Source organism: Felis catus, chromosome A1 (genome assembly GCF_018350175.1).
Source record: "Felis catus isolate Fca126 chromosome A1, F.catus_Fca126_mat1.0, whole genome shotgun sequence".
NCBI lineage: Eukaryota > Metazoa > Chordata > Mammalia > Carnivora > Felidae > Felis > Felis catus.
The window spans coordinates 66608207-66625843 of NC_058368.1; the positions used below are offsets into that span (position 1 = coordinate 66608207).

At 36.4% G+C, this 17637-nt stretch overlaps 1 protein-coding gene across 3 annotated transcripts in view; it reads left to right on the top strand.

The window, feature by feature from the left end:
* GPR180 (G protein-coupled receptor 180) overlaps positions 1–16701 on the top strand; it is a 41553-nt gene extending 24852 nt beyond the window's left edge. Inside the window, exons 8-10 of one of the 3 annotated variants that reach the window (XR_002741714.2) lie at positions 714–791; positions 2053–2372; positions 14501–16701. Coding sequence is in view for 1 of the 3 variants with exons in the window: in XM_023252632.2 (XP_023108400.1) it covers positions 714–791; positions 2053–2211 (237 nt within the window). In the remaining 2 variants the exon portion in view is untranslated. Of the gene's footprint in view, positions 1–713; positions 792–2052; positions 8923–14500 lie in introns of those variants that run through there. The other 2 variants (XR_002741712.2, XM_023252632.2) reach the window with 2 other exon arrangements.
* Positions 16702–17637: the final 936 nt, after the last annotated feature.

The window sequence follows — 17637 nt, forward strand, 5'->3', positions numbered from 1 at the left end:
TAAACATGTATGTATTCCTGTGTATTTCCCTCCGTATTTACACGAACAGTAGTATACTAAACACTTTTTTTTACATCTTGTTTTTTCCCTTCTCTTCAGTATACCAGGCGTCTCAACAGCTCCTATTATTAACTTATTATTTCACTTAACATTTAATTTTGGAAGATAGAATACATTGCCGTGGTTCTAGGGAAGATAGAAAAAGATGCTTGAAAAGTATAATGTTAAAAAGTTTCCCATCCTTCCTTGCCCAGTTCCGCTGTCCTGTGTACTAGCTCACAAATGGGCAAGCACTGTCAGTGCTTTGGCATTCTTACAGAATCTCTTCCTGTATCTACATGCGAATACGAATGCATGGTCTTACTTTTTTCCTTTTACAGAAATAGTACACGTTTGTACTTTGCTTTTCTCAATGTTTGATGTTGCTTATATTCATGAATTTTCATGGTTAAATATATAACATAGTGTACAGTATTAAGTATATTAAAATGTGTACATATAAGAGATGTACAAATACAAAATTTTAAATACCCACGTGATTAGAAACAAAATGTTACCCTAGCAGCATCAAATTTATTTTTTATATTTAGAGTAGCAAGCTCTACTCTGAAGATCAATTGAGGTCAATCAGGACCTCCTAAATATGCTAGTAATGTTACTCTGAAAATAAAGATACAGCTGCATGCATTTGACTTACTTCTCATTTGTTTCAGGGCTGTATCTTGTGGTTTTTATGCCATCCAGGTCTCGCATGTATTTCTGTCGTTTTTAGTGACTACCAAAGAGATAAGGTAAGTAAAACACATGATCACAGTGGTTTTTTATAGTGTTTATTGGGAAATTATTAAAGGTGAAAAGGCCTATTTTTTTCCATTTAGAGGTTTTTTTGAGCTTTTTATGTATTTTATTTTATTTTTAATTTTTTTAAGCTCTATTTTATTTTTGAGAGAGACAGAGTGCAAGCAGGGGAGAGGCAGAGAGAGAGGGAGACACAGAATCCAAAGCAGGTTCCAGGCTCTGAGCTGGATGGGACTCTCAGCACAGAGTCCCGTGTGGGGCTCAAACCCATGAACCACAAGCTCATGACCAGAGCCGAAGTTGGACGCTTAACCCACTGAGCCACCCAGGCGCCACATTGAACTCTTTAAAATAAAGCTTTGAAACAAAATATTGAACTGGCGGGTATATAAATTAGAACTTTAAGTGTAAAAGAAAAATGTTTAATTTAGTTAATAAAAAATGATAAAAATAGCTTTTGTTAATTTTAATCTATTTCATAATACTATTTTATAAATGAGGCGATTCATAATCCGTCGTTGTTAGGAAAAATTGATTAAGATGTTTTACAGCATAGTGGAAAAATCAAAATAGATTTAAAAAATCAGTCTAGTTGCTTTAACAGACTGCAGACTGCAATGCCACGCTCAAGTGTGCCACCATTTTCATTGTGCTGAAACCCACCTTCTTAGGTAAACGACTCCATCATTTCAAAGTGTTCTGCTGGGTACCTTTTACAAGCAATGCAGTCTGTGCTTGAACACACGGATGTTTCTTAAACCTGAGGTGTTTACAAGGAGTAAATAGATAGGAAGGTAGTCTACAAAAATAAAGAAGCAACTTGAGAATTTCTGAAAGGGCTTTTAGAGTACTCTTCAAGATTCAGGTCCCTACCTGAATCATGCTTTATTCTCATTACTAGATTATCCAGGAAGCTGATTTTTCGGATCTCTTCCTGTGGTGTGTGCACCCTGAGGAGAGAATGGGTTAGTAAATTGAGTGTGTTTATAAACTGTTAAATAAGTTTTGCCTTGAACAGTTACAGTTCTGAACATTGGTCATTATTTTCCTACTGAAAATTTCTTTGATAAAATGTACCCATGTTAAAGATGGAGGAGTAGTTTATGTGTGTGTGTATATATATATATATATATATATATATATATATATATATATGGATGTATGTAAATATAAAGTACATGGGTTCATGATAACTTGAATATAATTTGTCTGTTGCTGCATGCAGTAAATGCATTCCCTTTCTTTTCTTTTCAGGTTATTACAATAGGTGTTATCCTTTGCCAGTCCGTTTCCATGGTTATTCTCTACAGACTCTTTCTGTCCCACAGTCTATACTGGGAAGTCTCTTCACTTTCTTCAGTAACACTACCACTGACCATATCATCTGGGCACAAAAGTCGGCCTCACTTCTGATACTTGATTTTCTTTAAAGGAAAAGTGAATTGATTTGAGAGTGCAATAAGGATCCAAATGCAGTGACTTTTCTTTCATACTTGTGGTATGGAAAATTGAACAAAGAAGGCCGAGCATGTTATTTATACAACTGCATTGAAGCAGTATCAAACTGAAAAAAGGTAATAAATGTTTTGAAATATGCTTAATAAACTTTGAAGAAAGAGTGTTGTTATAAGGTGATTTATGCAATTTCTCTGTGGAAATTAAGATGAAAAAGAATTATATGATATTTTGGTAAGAGATTCACCACTTACAATGCCTCGTCTCATATCAATAGTTAACTCAGGTTTGATAGTCTCGTGAAAAGTAATCAGTTAAATGATTACTTGCTTATACATATCTAACTCCAGTTACAAAGTCAGTGTAATACACTGATTTAAAACTGCTTCTTTTTATGCTTTGAGGAAAATGCATTTCGTATTGGAGTTTAAAGGAATCGAAAATGAAATTACTTCAGAATGTGAATATAAAGTATATTTATAGCTAAATGAATAAGCTTTTGTTTATTTGTGTGTGGGGTTCTTCTCCATTTTCTTCTATCACTTCTGGCTCTAGTTCAGGTTCTAGCTTGATTAGCAAAGGGTTTCTGACAGATAATTTATGAAAAATAACACTTAGATACATTACATAGGTTATTCGTTACAAAGAGTTCTCAAATGTAAGCACTTAGGTGAAGAGACAAACAGGGTTCTATGTTTAAAAAGAAAGAAGGAAAAAGTACTATGTGATAGGTACTAAAATTTTAATCCTGATATAATTCATTTCTCTTACATTGAATCCCCAATCATAATTAAGCCGTATACACAGATTAAATTAACAGAAGCATTTCACATAAATGTTGGTTTCAGTCATCAACTACCCATGAATTCCTGCCCAAGGATACTTAATCAGGATTAAATTTTCTATGAATAATTGAAAAACAAAATACTCACTGGATTTGTTATAATCCGTGTTGGCACTGGATTCTAAGTAGTTGCCATCTTGAATCCTTTGTAATAAAGCCATATTTTTTTGTGTATGTGATGCCCCAGTATTGAGTATGCTAGCTGCAAAACACTCTATCAAGTGCCTGTTTAAAGAACTGCTAAATGGTTGTCAATACCTGCTGTATAAAATGAGTATTCCCATTAGTAGTCACTGATTGGAAAGGATTCTGTTTCTGTGTGTCATGTCATTCAGACCTTTTCATTTTCACATCTGGCTTTAAAAAAAATATTCTTTATCAACTGTCAAAGGTATTACATTTTTAAGCAAGAAATGGTGCACTGATCTGGTAATTAAAGTTTTTAATTAAGTAGTTAACGTAGCGTAACTTTAATATATCTATGGCTTCGTCTTTGTTTTTACCTGACACCTAGTCTCATTGGAAATGAACAGTATTCTGTTTCATTTTAAAGGCAAGATGCATAGGGTCTTGAGCAGCAAACTGGCAGAATGGCAGAGGTCAGCCTGCTCATTAAATCATTTTCCTAACAGTTCTCTGTAAATTATCTAATAAATGAGGGCTGCAGGTTACCACTAGAAAGTCCGAAGTATATTTTAGGTTTACGTGATCTGCTGTGGGGTCACAACCTTTTCTTTTAGCCCGTCTCGCTCATAACCCCGGTTTCTGTCTGTCGCGTTCGACTGAGGTGCAGTTAATTAAGCAGGACAAAAAGGTGAAGTCTTTTCCTAAGTGTTGTGAACTTGCAACCGTGGAAAGGGAGTAACTTTTCTGTTGCTTACGCAGAGATCACAGAAACTGTAATCCGAATATATGAAATATGTTGTTGTGCTTGCATATATGAAACTTTAACAGGTCTTTTTTTACTTTAAGTATCTTTTAATTTATGGTTGAATTGTTGATAATTTATTTTGTTATTCAGGAGCCATTGTTAAATGAAGGAAAACAGTTGTTAATAATTAACACATAACACCTAAGACACTGTTAATAAATCTAGTAATCAGAGCTCAGAATTTATAGTCCGTAAGTCGTGGCACAGCATCGTTCTTCTCTTGCTGGATGTTTGCAGGAGACCTGTCAGCGCCGAGCATGGAAGGATAGACTGCAAACTCTCCTTAAGATCAAAACTGCTCTACTTTTCTTTCTGACAGATCATGCTTTCCTAAATCTGTGTTTACATTTTTTTCTTAAAGAAGATGAGTATGTCCAGAGCTTTTTTTTTTCCTTTTTTTTTTTCCATTTTTTTCCACTTTATTTCTTCCTTTAGGAGGGTAAAGAAAATATTTACTTCTGTTGACACGTGTAACAATACTAGCTCCTACTTAACTGAATGTCTGCTGTGCGTCAGGCCCCTTATCTTCGTCACTGAGCCCTACCGTGCTGGCAGAGCTCCCCTTCAACTGCGTGTGAGAGAGAATAAATGAGTTCTCTAAAGGCACCTGACTTCTCTTTCATTTCTCTACTTCACCCTCATGATTTAATGAGCACCTATTAGGTGTGTATGTTTTCAGTGAGAATGCGTGGCTATCCATAGTTAATTTTGGCTGTTGATTTTAACATTAAACCTGAAATTGTACTGAGGTCAGAAGTGAGGTTTCACGTGTAAGTGTGCACTGAGCACACTTCAGTATTTGAACCTTGGCTTTCAGCTAGAGGCAAAAGAGCTTGTTTTAGGAAGGCTGTCTGTGGTCTCAACTTGTAGGCTAAGTCTACTGAAACTAGAAGATTGGCAAGTCCAAGGCCAGCTGTGATGTAGTGAGACTAGAACACATGCATCAACATGAGCCCTGGCCCCTTCAGCACGTTACCCTGAGGAGGCAGTGCCGATTCTCGGGAAATTCTTAGGAAATCCAGAATTATTTGTGTAACATTCTATTTAAATAGCTTCAGTGGTGTCAGATCTTCAAGATTTTTGTTTGTTTTGAGAAGTAATATAACCAATCAATTTGAGACCAGATCTAAAAAGGTAATACCATTTTTGGTACCAACATGAATTCTTGAGTTGAGACTAAAATGACAAAATTGGTTTTCCTGTGAAATCTGAAAAGCAGTGTGGAAGCACACTGGCCTGAACTCTTGAATAGTTCTTGAAGGAACATTGCTGCTTCCACACTCCGGCAGCCTTTTCTGCACGTCTCCCAGGACATCGTGCACAGCGTCCTCTAGGAGTGTGGCTTACATAGAAAACCAGGAGATCTGGAGGAGTCCTAGAGAGAAGTGGCCCTGCCCGCCAAAGCCCATTCTCTGCACAGTGAAGGGAAATCAGTTGGATGATAGAATTCTTTGTGCTAATCTTAGGCCTTTTTTTAAGTTCGAAATTATTTTAAAACAGAGTTTAAAATGATAAATCAGACCAGACTACTACTGGCTTGTCAAAAACTCTCCATTTGCTTTCCTTTGCACTTAGAAAAAAGTGATCCATGCTCATTACCGTATTCTACAAGGACCCATGTGAACTGATCCCTGCCTCTCTGACCTCATTTCATACCACTCTCCCTCTCACCATACTCCAACCCCATCACCAAAAAATACCGTGTTTGTATCGCTGCCTCAGGGCCTTTGCAGTAACTATTTCTGCCTGTAATACTCTCTTCCAAATCTTGGCATTGGCTGTGTGGCTGAATCCTCCTTGCCCTCCAGGTTCTCAGCTCAAATATCTTTCAGAGACCTCTGACCATCGGTAGTGGCTTTATGTGGTGCCAGTATAGCTAAGCTGGAGATATGTTCCTCTTAATTCTCCCTGCATAATTTTAGGATCGTGTGGGTCACAAGAGATGTGTGGTGTGAGATTCAGAAGGCAGAAGTTAAGTAGCCAGATCCAGATTTCTATAATTGAAAGGTCCAAGCAGGGCACGCGTTGTTGTGGCTTACCCACATTATTGCGTATCTGCTGGCTTATCTTTTTGGTCTGTGGGCCAACAACCAGGCATGCAGAAACGCCAGCTCCTGCTGGATCACCTCCTTTACTTTCTCTGACTCCTCGGCCAGGTGTGTGTTTCATTCTGTGACAGAGGGTGCCAGGTTCTGCAGCACAACCCTGTCATTGAGGTTGGAGGCTTGGAGGCAGTGGGAGACTGGCATGGGTTCCACTGAGTCCCCGTGGGTTCTGCTCTCCTCTCCTGGCAGCTCCCAGTATGTTCTCGCTTCCCCCGCTTCACATCCGTCCCCCCTTCCCTTTTTGTGGCCTCCCTGTCACAAAAGAACAGCCTCCTATAATCCCTATTACAAATCCTTTCTTTTATATATTAAAAATGGTGTGTGAGTGATACCTTAGTGGTTCTTCTCTGATCAGATGCTGAGAGGTCATCCGAACAGATGCTACCCCATCCGGATTGCTCTGTCACATTTCCCCTTTTCTGGTTAAACTTCCCACTTTATCTTTGCCTGTTGGCCTCTCACCCCAATTAGAATGTAAATTCTAAGGGAGTCTGGCCATCGTCTGGATTGTTCACTGCTGTATCCCTAGCACCTAGAGCATTCCCTGGTGCACACGAGATGCTCAAAAATGTTTCTTGAATTAATGAAAGCAATTTTGAAAAAGTTTCAGACATGCACTTAGCAATATGGCATGAATTAAATCATAGAACCTCCCATAATGACTTAATGCCTTCCTTGCCTGTTCTTCATTTAATTACATGGAACCAAGAATGTGTACAAATCTTGCATAGCCAAGTAGTTGTTCTGAAGTTTAATCTCTAAAACTCATCAGTTATGAGAGGCTTCCTCAAGTTGTCAAAGAGGCAGTTTCTCTCTATTTTATATAGTATTGGAACTATGTGCCTTGTTTCTCAGACCACTACAACTAAAAGCACCAATTTAAAAGAAGTTTGAGTCAACTAGAGGAAGAAGGTTGATGGCAGTGAGAAGTAGCTGGGAGAAATCGGAAAAACTAAAAATGGCACTAACTCAAATCACAGGAGCCTGGGGTCATGCAGTGTGGGTGAAAACAGCCCTGTGGCCTGAATAGACCCTTAGGGCTTCGTTGTTCAGTATAACTTCCGACAATGGCTCTTAGTAATCAAAGATTAAATTACATGTAATGTTCAGTATCCTCAGAGAAATGTGCAAATACATTGTGATGTTTTATTCTTGTTAAGTAGGTATTATGTGCATAATTGTGCAAAAATCAGAAGGTTGAAAGGGTAAAAAATTAAGTCAGCCATTTCCCTTCCATTGATCCACACTCTGCTATCAGTTTCTTGTTTATTTTTCTGGATGGACTCATGTGTATATAAACACGCACATATATATGAAACACAAATGGTACTATAGTATACCGTACACAATGTTTTGCATATTCAGCAGTTTATTCTGTGTCCTTACCTACAGAATTGCCCCATTTTCTTCATTCGTTGCATAGAACCCCATTATATGGGTATATTTTAATTTTTTTAAATCAGTCCTTTGCCACTGGACAGTGTTAGTTTCCACTCTTTTGCTATTACAAGTAGCTTCTAAACACTTGGAATAAAATAAAATGGATAAAAAATATGCCTCTTCCCCTCTTCCCAGCACTACAGCCCCCCTCCCCTTTCCAGGATCTAAATCCTTGGAAGTTCCGGAGTGAATGAAGTGTCTTTGTTATTCATGGTGGAACCTGATAGTTCATGCTAATGAGATGACTCAGGATGAAGGCTAGCCACACCCAAAATACCAACCATGTGATTAGAGAGTTGGGGCTTTGGGGCACAGTGATAACAGCCTGACCTCTGGGGTGGGAAGGACTGGAGAGATTAAATTCAGCCTTGTGGCCAATGATTCAGTTGGCTATGCCTATGTAATAAAGCCCAACAAAAACCCGACACCAAGCCCAGGTGAGCTTTTTTGGTTTTTGTTTTGTTTAATACAGTGGAATTCTCAATTTTTTTATGGCTTCTGTGTTCTTCTTATGTCACAGATAGAAAAGCATTACCTCTTTGAAATTATGTTTCAGTTGTCCATATTTTCTAGTAGATTTACATTTTTATCTATTTAAAGTTTTGATTCACCTAGAATTTATTTTGCTATAAAATATAAGCTAGGGATCCAACTTAATTTTTTTCAGATGGTTGCCCTCTTTTACAACATCATATATTGTGTAATCTACCTTCTCTTTACTGATTTGTTGCTAGTCTATTTCTGGGCTTAAGGCTATTTCAGTGAACTGTTTGATCCATGATCTAAAACTGCACTATTTTAATTATTGTAGCTTTAAAATATGCCATATTGTCTGGTGGGGAGATTTACCTGTTAGTGCTCTTCTTTGTTATAATTTTTATGATTATACCTACCACTTCTTTCATAATGAACTTTAGAATCAATTTTTCTGATTTTTAAAAGAAAAATCTTGTTTACTATTTCTAGTGGGATGAACTAAATTCCTATATCAAATTAGGGAGAAACGACTTCATTAACATGTTGGATATTAATCCCACAGATGGTTGCTCATCTTTTTGGCTCCTTAGCCAAGCATTTCATTAACTGTGTGAACCTGTGATTGCTCTCATAGTGATCCAAGAAAGTGGTATGAAATACTTTTCTATTTGTTTAATGTGAACATGTGTTTGCCAATCACTTTTAAAGGACTTCTTTATATAGATCTTGTACATTTCATTATACCCCTTGGATATTTGAGTGTTTTCTTTCATTCTGTCTTGCAAATGGCTGTTGTTTTACACATGAAGTGTGTTAATTTCTGTATTTTAATTTTGCTCCCAATTCTAACTGAATTATAATAATTGTAATAATTTTCTAGTTGGTTCTCTTGTATTTTCTAGGCAAACAGTTGTGTCATTTGCATATAATGATCATATTCTTTCTCTCCTTTCCCTTTTTTACCTCTCATTTTTACCCCCTTATTGCTAGTATCTTCAAAACAGGGTTAATTGGTTTTGGTAACATGGCAGTAAGATTTCTACATCCCCATGACATAATTCCAAGCAGACTTTGGAAAGTTAAGTACATATTATTGTGATCCCTAGAGCAATAACTAAAATACACACACCACCACCACCACCACCACCCCTACACCCAAATATTTTGGCAAAATTAAAATATGAAAGTTTAAATGGAATGCTAAAATAGTGTTCAAATAACCCAAAAGAAGAGAGGAAAAGGGAAATGGGAATTAAAAACAGAAAAATAAGCAGAAAACAAATAACAAACTGATAGACCCAAATCCAGACTTATCAATAATCACACTAAATGTAAATGTTCTACATATACCAATTGAGAGATTGTCAGAATATTTTTTTTTGTATCCCAACTATGCTGTATACAAAAATTCACTTAAATATAGTGATATAGGTAAGTTAAAATGACAGGAAAGATATACCCATGCAAACAGTATGACTATATTAATGTCAAGATACACTTCAGAGTAATGAAAATTACCAGGGATAAACAAAGGATAAAAAGATAAGAGTTGATTCATCAAGAACACCTCAGTCTTAAATATATACACCAAACAGCAGATCTTCAAACTACATACAGCAAAAACTAACAGAACTGAAAAGAGAAATAGACAAACCTTTAATTGTAGTTGGAGACTTCAACACTCCTCTTTCAGTCATCATATATAGAACTGAATAGAACAATATAGAACTGAAAAACACTGTCAATGGGATCTACATGACATTTGTAGAACACTCAACCCAAGAGCAGCAGAATATAGTCTTTTCAGGTATGCATGCACCATTCATCAAGATAGACTATAACCTGGGTCATAAATTATAACAAATCTAAAAAAAAAAAAAATTGAAGTTATCAAATAGTCTCTCTGAGCCTAATCAGTAACACAAAGATAACTGGAAAATCTACAAATACTTGAAAAACAAACAAATTAACCATGGCTTAGTAAAAATAATTTGAACTGACAAAATGAAAATACAGCATATCAAAATGCATGAGAGGAAGCTAAAATATTTCTTAGGAATAAATTTATAGCATTCAATACCTATTATACAGAGGGGTGCCTGGTTGACTTAGTTGGTAGAGCATGCAACTCTTGATCTCAGGCTTGTAAGTTTGAGCCCCACGTTGAGTACACAGATTACTTGAAAATAAAATCTTTAACAAACAAAAAACAATGCTTATAAAGAAGGGAAGTCTTGAATCAATAATCCAAAACTTTTAACTTAAGAAAACAAAAAATAAATAAAAAATAACCTCAAAGCAGCAGGAGAAAGAAAATAATAAAGAGTAGTTTTCAATTAACTTGATCACAGAAAACCATGGAGAAAATTAATGAAACCAAAACTGGTTCTTGGAAAAGATCAGTAAAATTAAGGCTCTAGTAAAATTGACAAAGGAAGAAAAGGGGTAATATGAATTAGCAGTCATGAAAGAAGAGGTATTAGACTTGGCAAATATTAATAAGACAATAGGAAATACTGCAAAAATCTACATAAATAGGACAATTTGGGTTAAATAATCAACTCTCTGGAAATGTATGTCAAGAACTACGAAGAGTGTGAGATTTTATTAAGAAGCTAACTATTAACCTGTTACTCTTTCATAAAGCCTGCAGAGCACATGAGACTCCTAGGTCAGAGATGAAGGACTTTGTTACTCATAGCTTGGCAAATATCATGAGCTTCCTGTTGGTTTGCATGGGTTACACATAATTCCTACATCCATGGAGGCAATAGATACAGTCCATCGTGGCAATAGATGTAGTCCATGGCAGTGGGATTCATGTAGCCCCCAAGAAACACCGAAGTTGAGAAATTTATCTCTTTTATAACTGGTGCTGGGTTGAGAGGAAAATGTTACTTCATTCTGCTCACAGTCCTGAGAAAGGGCCGAAATGAAGAGTCGTTAGAGCTTTGCATTCTTGGCATAACCAGCAAGGTATGCAGGGATGCGTAGGGCCCATAGCATACTGCCACAAACACCAAACTACCAAAACCCACTCAAGATGAACTAAATATCCCAAATAGTCCTATAACAACTAAGGAATTCTTGTTTCAAAGCCTTCAGAAATGAAAATCTCCAGGCCCAGATGGTTTCACTGGTGAATTCTATGAAACATTTAAAGAAGAAATAGCACCAATTCTACATAATCTCTTCCAGAAAAATAGAAGGGAGAGAAAATGTAAAGCCAATTCAGTGGAAAAGTGAATGTCTTTTCCACAAACAGCGTTGGAACTGTTGGACATCCATTTGCAAAATAAATGAACCTCAACTGAAACCTCACATCTTACACAAAAATTAACTCAAAATAAATCAGATTTAAATGTAAAGCATAAAACCATAAAACTTTCAGGACACTTAGGATGAAAGCTTAGTCAAAGAGTTCTTAGACACCAAAAGCACAAACCCCACGGCATGCCTGGGTGGCTCAGTCAGTTTAAGTGTCCGACTTTGGGTCAGGTCATGATCTCATGGTTCGTGAGTTCAAACCTTGCATTTCCCTTTCTGCTGTCAGCACAGAGCCTGCTTTGGATCCTCTCTTCTCTCTCTGCCTCTCCCCTGCTCATGCTGTCTGTGTCTCCCAAAAATAAGTAAACATTTAAAAAAATACATAAACATAAATCCAAGGAGAAAATATTGATAAATTTGACTTCATTAGAATTTAAAACTTTTGCTCACAAAAGATAATGTTAAGAAGATGAATAGACAAGCTACAGTCTAGGAGAAAATATTTGGGAAATACATGCCCAATAAAGAAGTCCACATAAAGAATATATAGAGAACTCTTAAAACCCTTTAGTGAGCAGATAACCCAGTTAAAAAAAAAAAAAAAAGATGGACCAAAGTCTTCACCAGGCACTTTACCAAAGAGAATATACAGATGACAGATTGGCACATGAAAAGGTGTTCAACAGAAGTAAAATCCATTAGGGAACTGTAAATTAGAATCATAGCGAGATACCCACTATGCACCTATTAGAATGGCTAAAATAAAAATACTGAAAATGCCAAGTCTTGCCAAGGATGTGTAGCAACTAGAACTCTCCTACATTGCTGGTGGGAATGCAAAATGGTATAGCCATTCTGGAAGACAGTCCTGTAGTTGCCTATAAGTTAAATTACCATATGACCCAGAAACCCCACTTCTGTGTATTAACCCTAGAGAAGTAAAAAAGTATATTCACACAAATGTCTGTATGCTAATGTTTATAGCACCTCTATACACAATCATGAAAAACTGGAAATCCAAATGTCCTAAATTGACAGTATATAATATATCCATACAAAAAATACTGTCAGTAATAGAAACAAACTATTGGTTCACACAACTTCAATGAGTCTCAAAGACATGATGAATTTAAAAAGCCAGTCTTGGGGCACCTGGGTGGCTCAGTTGGTTGAGTCTGACTCTCGGTTTCAGCTCAGGTCCATGATCTCATTGTTTGTAAGTTTCAGCCCGGCACAGGGCTCCACACTGACAGTGCAGAGCCTGCTTGGGATTCTCTCTCTCCCTCTCTCTTTGCCTCTCCCCAGTTTGTTCTCTCTCTCTCTCTCTCTCTCTCTCTCTCTCTCTCTCTCTGTCTCAAAATAAATAAACTAAAAAAAAAAAAAAGCCAATCTTAAAAGGTCATTTATTGTATGATTCCATTTAAGTGAAATTTTCAAATTGAGAAAACTGTAGTGATAGAAAAAATAATCAGTCATTGTCCAGAGTTACCAGTGGGAGGAAGGTTTGACTACAAAGGGGTAACACCAAGGAGGTTTTGAGGGTAATGGAACTTTTCTGTATACTGAATGTGGTTGTGGCTTCATTGAATCTATACACATATTAAAATTCAAAGAACTGTACACCAAAAAAAGACAATTTTCTGTGTCATAATTTAAAGAATAAAAAAATTTTAAAAACGGATGTTGCATGTTATCTAATCCTTTTGTCATCTAGGAATATGATAATACATGGGTGCCTGGGTCGGTTGGGCATCCAACTCTTGATCTCAGCTTGGGTCTTGATTTCAGGGTTGTGAGTTCAGGCTCCATGCTGGGTGTGGAGCTTACTTCCGAAAAAAAAAAAAAAAAGATAATATCATTTTTCTTTTTTTCTATTAACGTAGTGAATAGTATTAACAAATTTCCTTATGTAGAATCATTCAATATATTTTTGGAAGTTTTACCACCCCAGTCTGATAAGATTTTTTAAAATCTGAGGTATCTCATAGGATAGAAACTTCACGCAGTTTGGAAATGAAAATATTCAGATTCATTTCTTGAGGTTGTCTTGGAAAGACAAGACTCGTGTTTGTTCTGAAAAGTGCATTTAAAGTCAGTTGTATTATTATTGTGAATGTTTGCCTAAGTGTCACTTATATTTCAGGTTTATTGCCACTAGATGCTTTGGAGTATAGCTGGTTAGGTATAAATAAGGTGCTGAATTCTTTTATATCTAGGAGGTATTATGATCTACTGGAAAGAGCAGGGACTTTTTGGCGCGACGGACTGATTTCACATCCAGACTCTGCCATTTTTCAATGATTTTCTCATTCGTTGCCTGGTTTTGGAATTAACAGTGATTCCTTTAGCACGGAGAAGGGGTCCTCCGACTAGAATGAGAAGTGGCCAGATGTGAGAGATGGGTTTTACTATTACTAACTCGGGATTGTTGTAAAGATTATGTGTGGCGCTCATGCTTACTCAGTACAGTGCTCTTTATTTACAGTCCTGAAAGTTGTGTGCAAAACTTTCAGTGAACCTGAGATTCTTCCTAATCTGTTCATTCATGGAGATAATATTTAAATGTCCAGGAGATGAAAGTGTTTGCTTTAAATAATCGTACATATGTGGTTAGAACAGAAAGTAGGCGTGATTGGAATACGTTCAAGATTCTATCTAATTTACACACGACTACATTCCAACTTACACCCACACAAAATAAACTTTTAAATCTTTTGCCTAGCCTGTGAGCCTTACAGATCTTTCAGAAGATAAATGTTAAAGACTCACCTAGAAGTTAAGAGTGTTTGTAAAAGGTTTACTGGGGGGGGGGGGGGTGAATTTTTGAAATGAAGAGTGGCTTTTTTCCTCAGATACACCAATTGCTATGACTGGAGTTCCTCATCAAATTAGTAAACTGGAAGATTCTTTCTTTCCCCTTGTAAGGACAACAGGTTTTGTAGAAATAAGTGATACTCGATACTTGTTCAAGTTTAGTATTTCCAAACTAACAATACTTTTAAACCCCTGTAAAGTCTACCTTTGTTCCTCAGAGTGTGTAAAATGGTTCGTACACTTAACCTGAGATCTCAAGAGAGGAAGCGCTTCTGTCATAGGTCAGGTTTTAAACCCAGTAGCAAAAAATCGTAAATTATGGCTCCTCTCTGGATTTCAAAGTCCTAGATCTCTCACCTCTTTAAATAGTGAAATTCCCTTACAGAGAACAACATTTCGCCGCCTGCTCTTCAGCCTCCGGGTCTCCGGGTCTCACCTGTGGCCACTCCTCACTCTCTCCAGTAGGACCCCCTTGCTGTGCTGAAAGAACCACTGTTTGCTCTGAACCAGATGTTTCCCCCCAGGGCTCTGCTTTAAATCGGTAAGGCAATATTTCCTGCCCTTTGTCTTCTTCTTCGTTTTCATACTTCTGCTCTTTATCATAATGTTGTTTTGGTGTTTCTGGTTCTTGAGGATATACCACTGTCAGCTCGAGCTTCTGCTGTGAGTTTCAACAGCTGTGACATGTCTAAACCGCATGATCTTGAAAGTGTTGGCACTCGCGAAAAATAGAGAGGAGCCAAATTAATAAAACAAAACATTTCAAAGGGTTCCTATGGTTACCTCCCGAAACCAGGAAGTACGTTGGGTTGCGTTGGCTCGTGCAGCCTGCAGTAGCTTCTTCTGTGCTTCTGCATCGTTTGTGTGCGCGCCGTGTAATATGTGCTTGAGGATTGGAGCGGCTGATGATTGCAATCACAGCACGAAAGGTGTGCCTTTTTGCCTGTAAAATCCATTCTTAAATGGGTTATTGTGTTTGAAGTGATATATTACAATCTTTAGAGATAAAATATGAATACAGTACAAGGGGTGTGGGAACCAAGGTGCAAAATGGTATGTTTTATGTAGAGGAGTAATGAGAAAATAATGAGTATGCATTCTAATAAGGGTAAAGTCACTACAGAAGATTGAAAAGACTTCCTTTTATTGCAAGTTGAGCCTGTGCAGAGTTGGACTCAGGCAGTAATAAAGTGGTGCTATGTTCCTTTGCATCTGATTTTATGAGACCTTTATGTGTCAGTGTGACTTTCCTCTTTATGTATTCATATTTTAGTTTTAATATATTTGCTTAGAGTTTGATTTTTTTTTTTTAATGAGGTAAAGCTTCAGGGTATAAATGTAAATGCTACTATATAGCCCCTGAGTTATGAGCGGCAGGGGAAGAGTCAGGAAGAGAGGAATATATTCTGAAGTGATCAGCTTGCCATTTAAAAAGGAAATACTTTTTATCTTCATATATATATATATATATATATATATATATATATGTCGTGACTTTTTTTCATGAGTGATTTACCTATACCTAACCTTTTCTATTCTTTATCTTTTCCTTTATACTTTCTAATAGCTCTACCTGTATTTTTCCTACTTTGCGATTTGCTTGCCTTGGTTTTGTTTGTGGTTTTGTGGTTGTTTTTTTTTTTTGGCATTCAGAAATTTGAAGATTCTTATGTAGCTAAATATGTGAATATTTTCCTTTGATATTTCTCCCTTTAGTACCCTAAGATTACATATACAGTTATATTTTTATTCACTAATTCCACAGGTTTTTTACAGTCAACTTTTAATCTATTTGAAATTTATCTTGATGGAAAACCGTAGTTCTCATCCATGGCTATGCCGTAGAATTACATGAGAAAAAGAAAAAAAAAAAACCTCACGCTTAGATCCCGTTACAGAAAAACTCATTTAGAATCTCTGAGGAGAGAGTCTGGCCATTGCATTGTTTTAGAATTTCTGCATGTGATTTGTGAGGTGCAACCAGAGTCAGGAATCGCTGTGTAAAGAGTCATGTATGCATCCAATGTTCCGCTTGCTCAAATTGTTCCAATCCACCGCTCAAAGATGTTTTGGAAGCACACACATGCCAATACCCTGATTCCAAGTTTACACTAATGTATATAGTACTATGTAAAAGACTAAATAATACATTCACATCTCAATGGTAATCATCTAAGAGGTGTGAGACTTAAATTTTCTTATTTATCTTTTTCTGCAATTCCCAAATTCTCTATAAGAAGCATGTATTATCCTTTAATATGAGAAAAAAAATTGTTGCAAAGGAACCTTAATTTTTTAAAAAAGTTTAATTTTTAGTCATTATTTTTTAAATAGTGCATAGAAAAGTATCCTTATAAATGTGATAGAATCATTAGAGCAAGTCTATCGTTTGCAAAGGTGTCTTATTAGATGAAGACATACGCACTGGTTTGCTAAGTTTGCCGCTTATGTTTTTATAAATAAATAGATATTTATCTATTTTATATACATATACTGATTTGAATTTTAACTGACTTTATTAAATATTTTATTTGCCTTATCTCTGAGAATAAAATACTGTTTGGGGAAAATTGATAAAAAGAATCTATATACTTCAGTTTTTTATTGCTTTGGTCAATGAGAGAATCATAACAGCCAGTATGGTTTTATCTTAGCTTGTGTTAGCCCATGTCCTTACTTTGCATAGGGAATTCATTTTAGTAATAAGATCGAAATTCATATTGGATTTCTAAAGACATTAAAGACTAAGAACTTTAGACAATGGTCAGTCCATGTTCCTGTTTATAATTGACAAGACTTTTTGAAGATCATTTATTTCATCAGAGCCTTACAATAATTCCTGTATTTGGTTGGCAGGATTTTACTGTATTTAACTGAATCTAAGATTCCATTGCTTTGAAGACTCACCATTAATTTAACTAAGAAAGAAAAAGTGTGGCTAGTCACATTATGGTACAATGTTTTTCAAACACACTATTAACGCGTCCAGTTTCAAGATCGTAAAACTTGAAAAATATATTCATCTTAGTATCAATGAAATATAGGTGTTATTTTTTTGTAAAGTTTATTTATTTTGAGAGAGGAAGAAAGAGCAAAACAGGGAAAGGGAAGAAAGAGAGGGAGAGAGAGGATCCCAAGCAGGCTCATGCTGCAACGTGGAGCCTGACACGGGGCTCAATCCCACAAACTGGGAGATCATGACCTGAGCCGAAATCATGAGTCAGACCCTTAACCCACTGAGCCACCCAGACGCCCAGATGTTATTCTTTTAAATGAGAATACAGAAAGAGGAGGAAATTTTCTTGTCCAATACATGCAGGATTTGGATTTAATACCCAGATTGTTCTTCACACTATAGTAAAGTTGTAGATATTATAATTGAGATTAGTGAAGAAAGGCTTTATACGATAATTTAGTCCAATTGATAAAGGTACTATGGTGGGGGATGAACTTTATACGTGACTTATCAGAGGCCATGTCTTCCTACCAATCTGAGTAACATTCGA